We start from the raw sequence: 12395 nt of genomic DNA, 5'->3' as shown, positions 1-12395 counted from the left end.
TAGAAGCACTTTGACCAGTTAATTATAGGTTAATTGCATATTCCTAAGAGAGGGACTTCCATCACAACCATCACGGGGGATGGTGACATCACAAGAAGTCCTCACAATCGTCATGATAATAAGGAAGCAACAGAGTTCTGCTACGTCAGTCTCTGCAGACTACCATCAATTGATTAGGCCAAGTAAAATAATCCAAATTTCTACCCATAAAACGTTGCACTTACTCTTCATTAAAGAAGGCATTAAAGTGGCCACCTTATTTACCATTTTATCCTTGGTGTTGGAATTATTTTAAGTGCTGGGAGGAAAGTGTGTCTCTGCTAAATAGGTATGAGTCAATGAATGAATAACTACAAGAACTTTGATTCAGCTGGATTTTCCAGTCTGTAAAATAAGTACGGACCAAACTGGGGATTTAGGTGGCTTTTTGGGAAGGAATACTTAGGAGTCTTTTTCTTTAGTGTTAATTTATTTGTTCAGTGAACGCGAAGTTCTATAAAATTTTTTAAAAAGATTTTATTTATTTATTTGACAGAGAGAGAGATCACAAGTAGGCAGAGAGGCAGGCGGTGGGGGATGCAGGGCTGAAGGCTGAACCACCCAGGACCCTGAGATCATGACCTGAGCCGAAGGCAGAGGCTTTAACCCACTGAGCCACCCAGGCACCCGAACACAAAGTCTTAATAAAGCTGGAGCTACTCTTCGACCCATCCACTTGTGTGCTTGGCCCCCTAAATATCCTTGGCTGGCATCTGGGAACTTCGATTTGGGTAGAGTTCTCCCTGCTCCTTCAAAAAAATGTTTCATTGTGCCTAAAGTGTTTATGCAAACAATATGGTCTACGCTACATACCTTCTGAGAACATGGAATTTGGATACATGGGAGGCGCTGGGTTTCTATACAACCGACCCAATAAAAACCCCTCAACATGAGTTCCTAATGAGTTTCTGTGGTAGGCAACATCTCACACGTCATGTCACAATTCATTGCTAGAGGAATTAAGTGCTGCCTGGATGACTCCAATGAAATAAGTCTCTTGGAAGCTTAGGCTTGGTTTCCTCTGGACTTTGCTCCATGTGGCTTTTTTTTTTTTTTTCTGATTCTGTGTTGTATTCTTTCACTGAAAAAATTACAGCCATCAGTGAGACTATATGCTGAATCATGAGTCTTCCTCATGAATCACCAAACCTGGGGTGGTCTTACGGAGCCCCCAACAGAGGGGATAGAGTGAATCTGAAGTCATCATGGAAACCAAGGCATCGTCCGTAACAGCTGGGAGTTCATGGGATTCATCAGAGCTGTAAATCAAGACATGGGCCCACGGGTGGTGTGTGGTCTCCCTTCACCCAGGAGCCAGCTGATTTTGCCACGTTCTCCAAGTAGAGAACGTTCAAGCAAGAATAAACTGAAGAAAATAGATCTAGTCCACATGGCTCATTTTTCAGATGGGTTAAGGTTGATCTAAAATACCTTTTTGCAGGCCACAGAGCGAGTTAGAAATAACTTTAAGTGTACCAGAACTGTGTCGCAGCCCCCACTAGTTCCTATCAGGACCTCATTTGTTGCTTGGCTGGAGTCCGTCCTTTCTCAGAAGACCTCCTGTTTGCAGCAAGACGCACCACATGGTCGCCGATCTGTACCATGTTGCATTTTCAATTAAACCCGCTAAATGGGGTGTTTTAAAAGGATGATTTCCAAGCTGCCAGGACAATAATGCCACAAACTCCACCAGATTTTTATTAGAGTCAAATGACAGTATAAATCATTAGGAAAATGCATGCCAACCACAGAAACAGCAATGTCCCAAACTCTTGGAGTACTGAATACTATCCAGTTGGCCGAGAACGAATCATGTGGCTTAAAATCATTTTTCACAATTACTATCCTAGCTAGTTCATCATTTTTGGCAGATCTGCCCCACATGCATAGTCGAACTCAGCTAATTTTCACTCTGCGGATCGACAAATATAATCCCCCCCACCCCTGCCTCAGAAAAGCCACCCAGCAAGCTTTCAGGAAATCTTGAGGTGGTACATCAAAAAAGTGAGCCCATTTATTAGAGCCTGGCTTGAAAAATGCATATTAAATAGGCCACCCTAGAGTCATCACATAAAATTCTACTGTGCTAATAACTAACATGACGAGTTCAGAATATCAGTCATACTAATGACTGGAGTCTGAAAGTCAAAGAGTGAGATTTCACAAGCCCTTCTTTACTTTTCTCTTTTGAACTGAGCCTGCCTTCCATAAAGCAGAAGCAAAAAAATAAATATAAATAAAAAATAAAAATTTAAGTTACTTACTATGGGCTTGTCTAAAATCATTATTAGTTCTTTTTTTTTCTTTTCTTTTCAGATTAATAGTTCCATAAGTCAGACAAGAGATATCATGCAATGCAACATCACGTTCTTGACGTAATAAAATATTTACATGACAAAAATGAACCAAAGACCTTTTCTATCAAACTTAATTATTCACCCAAGTTTCACGGAAAGGTGGTCTTCTGGGGACTGCTCGTCAAGAGCCCAAGTGTCGAATTCTATCCACGAATGGGTGTTTTAGGATGATTTCCAATAATGTTAATCTGCTGCAAATTGAATCTTCTTCCCACAGAGAGAAGCAGCTGCCCACAAGGGGGATCTTCCCTACATACTTCAAATCGAGCATCTGCGCTCACTCCGTGGGGGGTGAAGGGATGCTATTAGGACCCGGATCAGAAGGGGCTTCGACAGTGTCATGTTCTAGTCCTTAGTTCGGAAATGGGTGGTTAGGCACTTGTGGTATTCTTTACAATTTCTGTGTATCAGAAATAGTTTACAATAAGTTAAAAAATATTTAACCCCCTGGATGGGTTTGATAGACATTTCTAGATTCCTGGGGGGGGCAACCTTACTTAGCCTGTTGTCTCTAGAGCCCCACTGAATTTTCTTTAGTAGGATCAAAATGATCCATTACACCAAATGGGTACATTAAAAGCATTTCTTGGGTGCCTGGGCAGCTCAGTCGGTTAAGTGTCTGCCTTGGCTCAGGCCATGATCCTGGGGTCCTGGGATCGAGTCCCTAGTTGAGCTCCCTGCTCAGAAGGGAGCCTGCTTCTCCCTCTGCTGGCCACTCCCCCTGCTTGTGCATTCACGTGCTCTCTCTGATGAATAAATAAAATCATAGATAGATAGATACTCTGTTATACTAAATTCCGAACGACTTGGCCAGATCTTCACGACCTTTCCTGTCAGATAACCCTTGTCTGTGGAGCATCTTGAAAGAATATATAAGCCAAGAGTATTTTCAATCACTGAAGCAAAGTAAAAGTATCTTCTCATATTAAATCTGTAGGCTTCCCAAATAGAAAATGTTGTACAAAAAAAGGAGATCAAGAAAAAACAAGTTGAATTGACCAAGTGTGCTTTAAAGTGTCCGCTAAGTTTGAAAACCCCTCCTTAGCCCAGCTGAGGACGGGAAGACAGAAGCCAGCTGTGTTCGATTAACACTCATGTTTGAGGTAGGGGAGACCAAAGAGGTCTCAAAGGGGTCCCGGGGCTCTAATGTCAGCAAAGATTGGGAATCTGTTAGAAACACAAATTTCCAGATCTGGGCTAGGGGGTGTGGGAGAGGCGGGCAGCAATCCCTCCAGATGACTCTGACCCCTGACAGTGTGCAAACTGGATGTCAAGGTTAGAAGTCTAGCCTCTGTGGTCAGAGGGTTTGAATACTAGGGCCTATCCCTGGTAAATAGGGTGACTTTGGACAAGTGACTTAATTTGTCTCTTCTTTAATTTCCTCAGCTGTAAAATAAGGAACAGTACTCATCCCTGGCTCACCGGAACACTGGTGGTAAGAGGATACATGCAAAGGTTTGGCAATATGCTTAACACATACTAAGCACTCAATAAGTGTGAGCCATTATGTTCTCTGCTATGGAGATCATCGAAGATTTGCTTTTAGTTCAGTTTACTCAACTGTTGATTTGCTTAGCATTTATTGAGCATTTCCTACAAACCAGACTCAGGGCACTGAGTAACAGAGCATTTTGACCTAGCTACCGCACGTCTCCGTCCTGAGTGCGGATCTCCGATGGGTGGCCCCAAGCTTGGATAAGTTTGAAAAATCTACTCAGGAAGTTTTAGTTTCTTCCAAAGGAAGTAGCAGACCTGTAAACAAGAATTATAGCCCCAAGCCCAAGGAGCAGAAGCTGCATGTATGTACATGATCCCAGAGAAACTTCTGGAAGGGGTGCTTTGCCCAGCAAGCTTTCCTTTGGGCTTATATATTCCTCTCCGGCTTTACTGACCTTCATAGGAAGCACAAATCCTGTTTTTCTCAATCCTCAGGGCTTACCCCCTTTGCCAGACAAAGAGTGGAACAGAAGGAAGTCTGTCAGTGTAACGAGCATGAGTGCTGTTTTTAGGATCGGGCCCTCCCAGCTCCAGGAAGCCTGAGCACCATGTTTCAGGACAGAGGAGTAATTATACAGCCATCGTATCCTCTGTAACCAACTCCTGTAGATGCAGATGTGCGCTTCCCTGCATAAATTGCCCAAGCCCCAAGGCCAGACATAATGGTTTCACACACTGGTTTCCAAGGGGAGGAGCAACAGGGGCAAAGCTTTTAAATTAATTAAAAGAGACACTCAGGCACACTTCATGCCATTCTTTAATCTCCACTCTCCTGTGATAAATATAGAATGACAGGTCCAGGCCCAGGCTAATGAGTAGAAGGCAGGACCCTATGGAGACTCGCCAAGCAGCCCTCGGAAACACGGCAGCAGGGCCCAGGGCTCAGCAAAAGGAAGAAGAAAATCAGCACCTTGCCTCAGCTGGGTCACTGATAGGTCACCAGAATTCTCTGAAGAGTTCCCATTGGACATAGGATCCCCCGCTTCCTTGACTAGCGGCGGTTTAAACAACAGACAAAAGGAAACAGCATGTCTTACATTAAAAGGTCAGAGAGTAATAGCAGTTAAGATTTATTGACGGTTTTCTAGTGTCCAAAGAGGCACTGTGCTAAGGGCTTCTCTTCATTTAACTGTGGTGACCAGCTTCCCAAACAGTCCTCACACCTCCTAGCATATACACCCTCACCACACACTCCCCTCACACACTGAGTCAGAGCTGGCACATGTGACCAATAGAAAATTCCAGAAGAAACAGTCTGTAACTTCTGAGCTTAGATGAAAGAAGATGTCACCACTTCTAACATGATCTCTTGGATCACCAGCCCTGGGGGAAGCCAGAACCACCTCAAGAGGACACTGGGGCTGCCCTGTGGTGAGGCCAATAACTAGGCCACTTGCAAGTGAATCCTCCAGCGGTGGCCAAGCCTTTGAGTCATCCAGCTCAAGCCCCAGACACCCCAGAAAGAGAAGCCATCTCTGCTGGGCCCTGTCTGAGTGCCGGACCCGCAGAACCCACAAGGCAATTGTTTAAAAAACTACATCCTGTGGTTTGTTACACAGCGATAGCTAACCAATACGTAAGCACCAGATACGCTTATTTTATAGTTGAGGCGAGTTAAAGTGATTCACTCATGGACACAGTGGGGGAAGCAATGGGGATCTGCATCCAGGTTGGCGGACTTGAAGTTCTAGTTCTCATTCTGTCCTCTTACTCCCGACAGATAAACCTAAGGTGTGTGATTGATTTCCCATCCCTTTTGTTAAGGGAAAAGCAACTACTTAATAGGAAACTTTTTAACCCTTGAGTTGTTCCAAGAGACTGTGTCCACCTGCCATGGCACCCACCCACTTCCGCCTTGAATTTTAGCCATTTCTCTATGGGTAGATGTTCCTGGAAGGCTGGAACAGAGGGTCTTCCTTCTGATAGTGCTCGTCAGTAGCAGAGCGTGAGGGCAGGAGGCCGTGTCGATCCCACAGACACCGTCCACCTGACTAAAGGTCTGGCAGCTCTGCTCTACCACTCTCAGGCTGCGTGATTTTAGGCAAGTTGTCTAAATTTCAGGAGCTACCGATTCCTCACTCTGAAAACAACCAATATTCATACACATACTTTTGTTCACACTGCACTGCAAACATACTCAAAGTAGGAGCACATCTTTCTGGCACACAGGAAAGGCTCCATAAAAATGTGACCTACTTGAATTATCAAATAGGTGTTGAAAAACACCAAACATTTTAAATGCCCAGGCAAAAGCTCTTCCCTCAACTTTTTCTCATACTTCCAAAGAAAGAGCAATGGTTCTTGGGGGGTGGGTAGAGATTTCACTCTATGGGCTGGTCAGCATGTTATGCCTTGACCATGGTTCCTACCAGATCCCAGTCTGCCCTTCTGGAGTGATGAGAGGGTCAGGGAAAGCTGCCATCCGTGTGAACCATCCAGTGGGACACGTGCAAATGTCCCGTCTGGCTCTTTCTTGCAAGAAGAAATGGAAGGTGAGGACGGTCTGCCTCTCCCTGGCCTGATGAACAGAAGTGGACAGGGACTTCGTTTCCATCCTGCCTCTTAATCCCACTGCACTCTTATCATTTTGTCAGCCTGGACAACAGGCATTCTAATGCCTTCCCATGTGGCACACCCTTCCTTGGTGCTGGAGCTAACGAGCTGTCAAGTGTCTACTGTCCCCTCAGGTGATTTCTACTCAAAGGCTATTTGGAGTCCCACCTCCCTTTGAACTTAGTTTTAGGGAACTCTCTCTCTTTCCCTCCTCTCTTTTTTTCTGTTGTGTCTGAAAGAGTCTTCTATGTAAAATTCTCTTTGGGTCCCAAACGCTGCCACAACCCTCCACTTCTAGGTAAGAGTGAGAAAAGGGAAACGGGGAGAAACCGACCACTTTCACAACTATCTCACATTAAGCGCAAATTCCTGGCATTGCCAGGTGCTGGGTCAGGTTCTCTGGGGGAGAGGAGACCCCAGCCCTCACCCAGTGTAACAGAGGAGTATGATTAAAATGTTGACAGCTAGGAAACAAAGAGCCAAGGGAAGGATGCCATGTGTAGCAGAGACAGAAGGCCCAGGACAGCCGAGGAAGGAAAGAGCGGACAGGGGAGGACAACGGAAACTGGAAGCCGTGGGCCTTGGGTGTGTGTCCTGAAGAATGGGCCAGTGGCCCCTAAGGTGGTGGGGAAGGGCAGAAAGAGACCCCCAGGCAGACGGAATGAAAAGGGTGAAGGCAGGAAAGCATAAGACAGGTTCACACAATGCCACGGATTTAAAGGGAAGGAGAGGCGGGACTGCAAAAAGTAAAATACATGAGGGTTTGAAACCCCTGGCAATAATGAGCAATCAAGACTTCCACAAAAGGGGCGCCTGGGTGGCTCAGTGGGTTAAAGCCTCTGCCTTCCGCTCAGGTCATGGTCCCAGGGTCCTGGGATCGAGGCCCGCATCGGGCTCTCTGCTCAGCGGGGAGCCTGCTTCCTCCTCTCTGACTGTCTCTCTGCCTACTTGTGATCTCTCTCTCTGTCAAATAAATAAATAAAATCTTTAAAAAAAAAAAAAAAAAAAGACTTCCACAAAAGATAAAGGTATCTTTGTAGATTACAGTGCAAACTGGAGACATGGGGATTTCATGAAGAAGTAACATAATTCTCAGTGATCGTGACCATAAAACCCTGAGACTAAAGATGTAGGTCTTCAAAGGAGGCAAGGTCGAGTGGACAGGCGGACTGCTCTTCCCCACACTTAGGGACATTCCCCTCACTGACAGTTTTTGCTTGAACCACTGAACACTCCCTTTCCAACTCATTTTATCCTTAGTTTAAAATATTATTCTCCCTAGCTTTTATCAATGATTATCTCCAGTGGGCAGGCACCTATCAGATGACCTAAGTCAGGAATCTGCTACTTACAGGCAAGGTCATTTCAATAAATCCAAGGAGCCAGTATCCACTACCCAGCCTGGTTTCAAGGCAGAGAAAACGGGTATCAGAGAGGAACAGGATTGTTGGTAGGTCTAAGGGTATCTGTCTGCACCTCAGTGTATCCTTCTATCCCCTGGCTCAGATTTAGAAAGCCACACAGAGTAAGCTCTCTAACAGAAGTTCTGTAAGTCCCAAATCCCTTCTCTTCCTTCTTAGAACCAAAGAGCTAAGTTCTAAAAAGATCCAGAAAACAGCACGAGCCATCAAGCAATCTCCCATGGCGGGTCTGGAAACAGGAAAATGTCCCCTCGAACTGCTTCTGTGTCCTCCCAGATCCCAAAGACGTCCCCTGCACAACACCGCCGCAGGCCAGGCCTCACCATATACCACATGCTCGGCCACTTGGGATCGTTGAAGTAAGTAGGCTGGGCACGACTGAAGTCATAATCCCTCTTTGTCCGTTTTTTTACCACTTGCTGTTGGATCCACTCCACCTGCCAAGAAGAAGGACATGTGGTGAGTGTTCAAGTTCCACCAGGGTTAGCACAACACAAATGACAGTCGGGGGCAGGTCCCCTCTTAAGCCAAAGCTGTTCAAGTCACAGACTTCGGGCCGGCAGCTAGATGCTCAGTCTAGGGGCTCCGAGTCTCCGGAGACCTCGTTCGCCTTTATTCTCAACGCAGGTCGACTTTCAAGTCTTTAATGACAGGTCATCCCTATTTCTCAACAACATGCTAACTTTTTAGCTTCTTCAGAAAGTGTATTTTATTCAAAATTTGTTGCAAATTGATCATGTTAATTTTTTTAAAAGATTTTATTTATTTATTTTACAGACAAAGATCATAAGTAGGCAGAGAGAGAGGAAGGGAAACACGCTCCCTGCTGAGCAGAGACCCCCGATGTGGGGCTCGATCCCAGGACCCTGGGATCATGACCTGAGCCAAGGCAGAGGCTTTAACCCACTGAGCCACCCAGGCACCCGATCATGTTAATTTTTATACTAATTTTTTTTTTTTTTGCCCTTATCTTCTATGAAGGATCAACATACTCTTTCTAGAAAGGTCCCGGTCAGAAATGCTTTAGGCTTTGCAGGTCATAGGATCTCTGCTGTAACTACTCTTCCTGCTGTCCTACACCACAGACGCACATAAATGAACAGGTGGGATGATGTTCCAGTAAGTTTACTTAGAGAAGCAAAGGACAGGATGGATGTGGCCCATGGGCCACAGTTTATGACCTTTGCCTTATACTACACCCACATTTTTTTTTTAAGTCTTATTTATCGGTTTGGTATATGTCTTTTTTTTTTTTTTTAAGATTTTCATTTATTTATTTGACAGACAGAGATCACAAGTAGGCAGAGAGGCAGGCAGAGAGAGAGGAGGAGGCAGGCTCCCCGTTGAGTGGAGAGCCCGATGTGGGGCTCGATCCCAGGACCCTGAGATCATGACCCGAGCCGAAGGCAGAGGCTTTAACCCACTGAGCCACCCAGGTGCCCCATCACATTTTTTTTTTTATTTTAATGTTCTGGGATTACACAGTAAATTTTAAACCTATCCTGGGATCAAATGCTCTAGGATCACTTTTTTTGTTTGTTTTTTTAAAGAAATGGCTTTCTACAGCACGGTGTGGTGGAAACAGCAATATTTGGGGAATTAGACAACCAAAGCCCCAAAGCGTCTATGGCACAAAATTAGAGAAATCACTCAATTGCCTGAGCCAAAGGCTCCATGCCAGCTCAAATTCAAACCTACCACCCTTGAGCAACTCAGAATATTTAGCCACAAATTTGGCTGAAGCAAAGCAATTGAGCACTTCTGAGTTTAATACCGAATTGTAACCTAAATGTTAGGGCTACGTATGGGGGCGCTTATTTAAAAACAGATCATTACTATGTCAACATAAAACTAAGCATGTTCTTTTTTTTTTTTTTTTTTTTTGGTTAAGATTTTATTTATTTGTCAGAAAGAGAGAGGAAAGAACACGAGCAGGGGGAGCGGCAGGCAGAGGGAGAGGGAGAAGCAGGCCCCTCTACCCCCGCTGAGCAAGGAGCCTGATGCGGGACTTGATCCCAGGACCCTGGGATCACGACCTGAGACAAAGGCAGAGGCTTAACTGACTGAGCCATCCAGGCGCCCCAAGCATGTTCTATTTTGACTAGTGCCTCTGAAATGACCTATCGGCCCTGGTAGCCTTCTACAATTTCTTTCTAAGTTCTCCTGTGTTCGATCGCTCCTGCCATTTTAGCCACAATACTCTAAAATGTTCTGTTCTACCATTGATCCCTCCTCCACACAAAGGGATTAAAAATTGAGGGCAGGGAGATTTTGTAGTGCACTAGTGATTCCACATCCATCCATTGAGTAAAAGTCTCCAAACCACTTTTGCCCACTTGATTCAAGATCGCTGGAGGAGAAGGGCTCCTAAGGCACTGATTAACAGGCTTGAAATGCACTGCTCGACACAAGGTACTAAGGCCAAAAGCCAAGCTAATAAATTCCTCAGATTCTCATATCGGGAAATATATTCACCGAGACTTCTGATATGCAAGACGAATTTAAGTAGCCAATTCCTAGTTATAGCACTAACAAAGCAAATGGAATCACATGGCCTCCTAAATAAATAAAAAATCCATTTATGATTAGGATCGCAGCTAAGCATCATCTATGTGCCTTCCGCAACAGGTAATTGAGGCAACATTATCAGGACAGCAAAAAAGCCAATAAATGAAAAATAATATTCTAGAAAATGAAAGCTGCTTCTGCTCCTGTTTTAATTAATGTGAATTAAGTGACTCCCTAGCACTGAACCATTCTCCACACCACCACCCCCAACACACACACCTGTGCACACCAGGGAGAAGGGATTGTGTATCTTTCTTTGAACCACTGGACCACGGTTTTCAGGGAAGCAAAAAAGGATCTTGTTTTTTTCTTGGACTCGAGAGGCTGCTCTTTAGAAATCACATCGAGACTAATGTGGCATTAACAATGCGTGTAAAATTTTTTCTCAATAAAGAGGGTAATATTTAAGTGACCAGGCTTCTAAAAATACAGGTGAAAAAAATCAATTTCTTTCTCAACATGGAGCGGCACGCACGGGCATGCATGCACTTTTTCTATTTCCAGGAAACATTTTAATCTCTTCCTTTCAAATAATCTTGCTATGGAAGGAGTTTCATTTGCCCACTTACTCATTCAATGAGCATTAAGTGTCTATTCAGCACCGACACTGTGCTGGTAATATGAAGACGAACAAAAACAGTCTTCGGCTTTGAAGAACTTAACATTTTACCAAGAAAGATTTAGCGAACATTCCTGGGGCGCCTGGGTGGCTCAGTGGGTTAAGCCTCTGCCTTCAGCTCGAGTCAGGATCTCAGGGTCCTGGGATCAAGGCCCACATTGGGCTCTCTGCTCAGCGTGGAGCCTGCTTCCCCCTCTCTCTCTGCCTGCCTCTCTGCCGACTTGTGATCTGTCTGTCAAATTAAATAAATAAAAAAAAAAAAAAAAAAAAAAGATTTCGTGAATATTCCACAATTCTCCACTTCGTAAAAATGTAGTTATCATCATGAATGATGCCCATCGCTCTATTAATTAGAGCATTTGTGAAAATTTTGAGCAGGCGTATTCTACGGGCAATCATTATGTTGCCGTCTGAGGCGTCTCCCAGTTGAGATTCAACTTGTACATGTTTGCGCGCGTGGTAAAAGAAGGCTGCAGATCTGTGTAGATGGAACGCTTTCCAAACTACTCCTACATTGGCAGTGGCTCTTCCTAACAGAGCCTCCATAAATTCTGAATCGCCACCTAGATGTGCACCTAAACCAGAAAGTGTCAAATCCCGGGGTGTCATCTCAAACAGAGTGCTGGAGAGCAGAACCAGTCTACGCTGGGGTGGGGGGTAGGGGTGCGTCTTGTTGTGTATCATTGTTTCGGCAACAACCCTGGAAGTCGGTGCCTCCCAGAAGCACACACGTACACACAGACAAATGTGGGATAAGTATGTGAGAAAACCAAGTGACAGCCATTTTCCGAGATGAACTGCAGGTTCAAAAATAGAACAAAATATCTTACAGAACAGCATCCCTTCTGTAATTTAACCAAACAAAAGTGCTTAGTTACAGGCTTGGTGGCTGGAAGGTGGCACGCACGTTGGCATCTAGATCTGACTACAAGTCACTCTGTCTGATCACAGGGCTGAAATAGTCAAGAAAAGTACAGTGTTTTTTGTTGTTGTTTTGTTTTGTTTTTTTTTAGTGTCAGATATCATGTATTTTGTCTTGGTGCTTTATGAGTGTAAGTATATGGCCCTACATATTTTGGAAAATGGGAAAAACACCTCTTGGATCGGAAGATTTCTATGAGTGGAAAGACTAGTTTTATATTTTTAAGCCATTATCCATATGCCTGTCCTTGAGCCCTTTAAGAAAAAGCTCAGAGGTAATGCATTACACAGATTTCGCTTTTTGCCAAGAGGCCCCAATGCATAGAAAAGATGCTTAGAAATTCATTTTCATAAAACTAGGGCCAGCCCAGGAAAATATGAAAACTGTGTGCTTCCCCCCACTGGTTTAACTTCGGAAGG

General features: G+C 44.5%; 1 protein-coding gene across 3 annotated transcripts in view; it reads right to left on the bottom strand.

Annotated features, from left to right (window-relative positions):
• PCSK5 (proprotein convertase subtilisin/kexin type 5) overlaps window positions 1–12395 on the bottom strand; it is a 443312-nt gene that overhangs the window by 348225 nt on the left and 82692 nt on the right. For all 3 annotated transcript variants that reach the window (XM_032866664.1, XM_032866665.1, XM_032866666.1), the window contains exon 3: window positions 8191–8304. In XM_032866664.1, coding sequence (XP_032722555.1) covers window positions 8191–8304 — 114 coding nt within the window. The remainder of the gene's footprint in view (window positions 1–8190; window positions 8305–12395) is intronic.

The sequence above is a fragment of the Lontra canadensis genome, unplaced genomic scaffold (genome assembly GCF_010015895.1).
Source record: "Lontra canadensis isolate GAN:19392208 unplaced genomic scaffold, GSC_riverotter_1.0 scaffold31, whole genome shotgun sequence".
Taxonomy (NCBI): domain Eukaryota; kingdom Metazoa; phylum Chordata; class Mammalia; order Carnivora; family Mustelidae; genus Lontra; species Lontra canadensis.
Note: the sequence above shows the minus strand (reverse complement) of the source record. Positions and strands in the feature narration are given on the sequence as shown.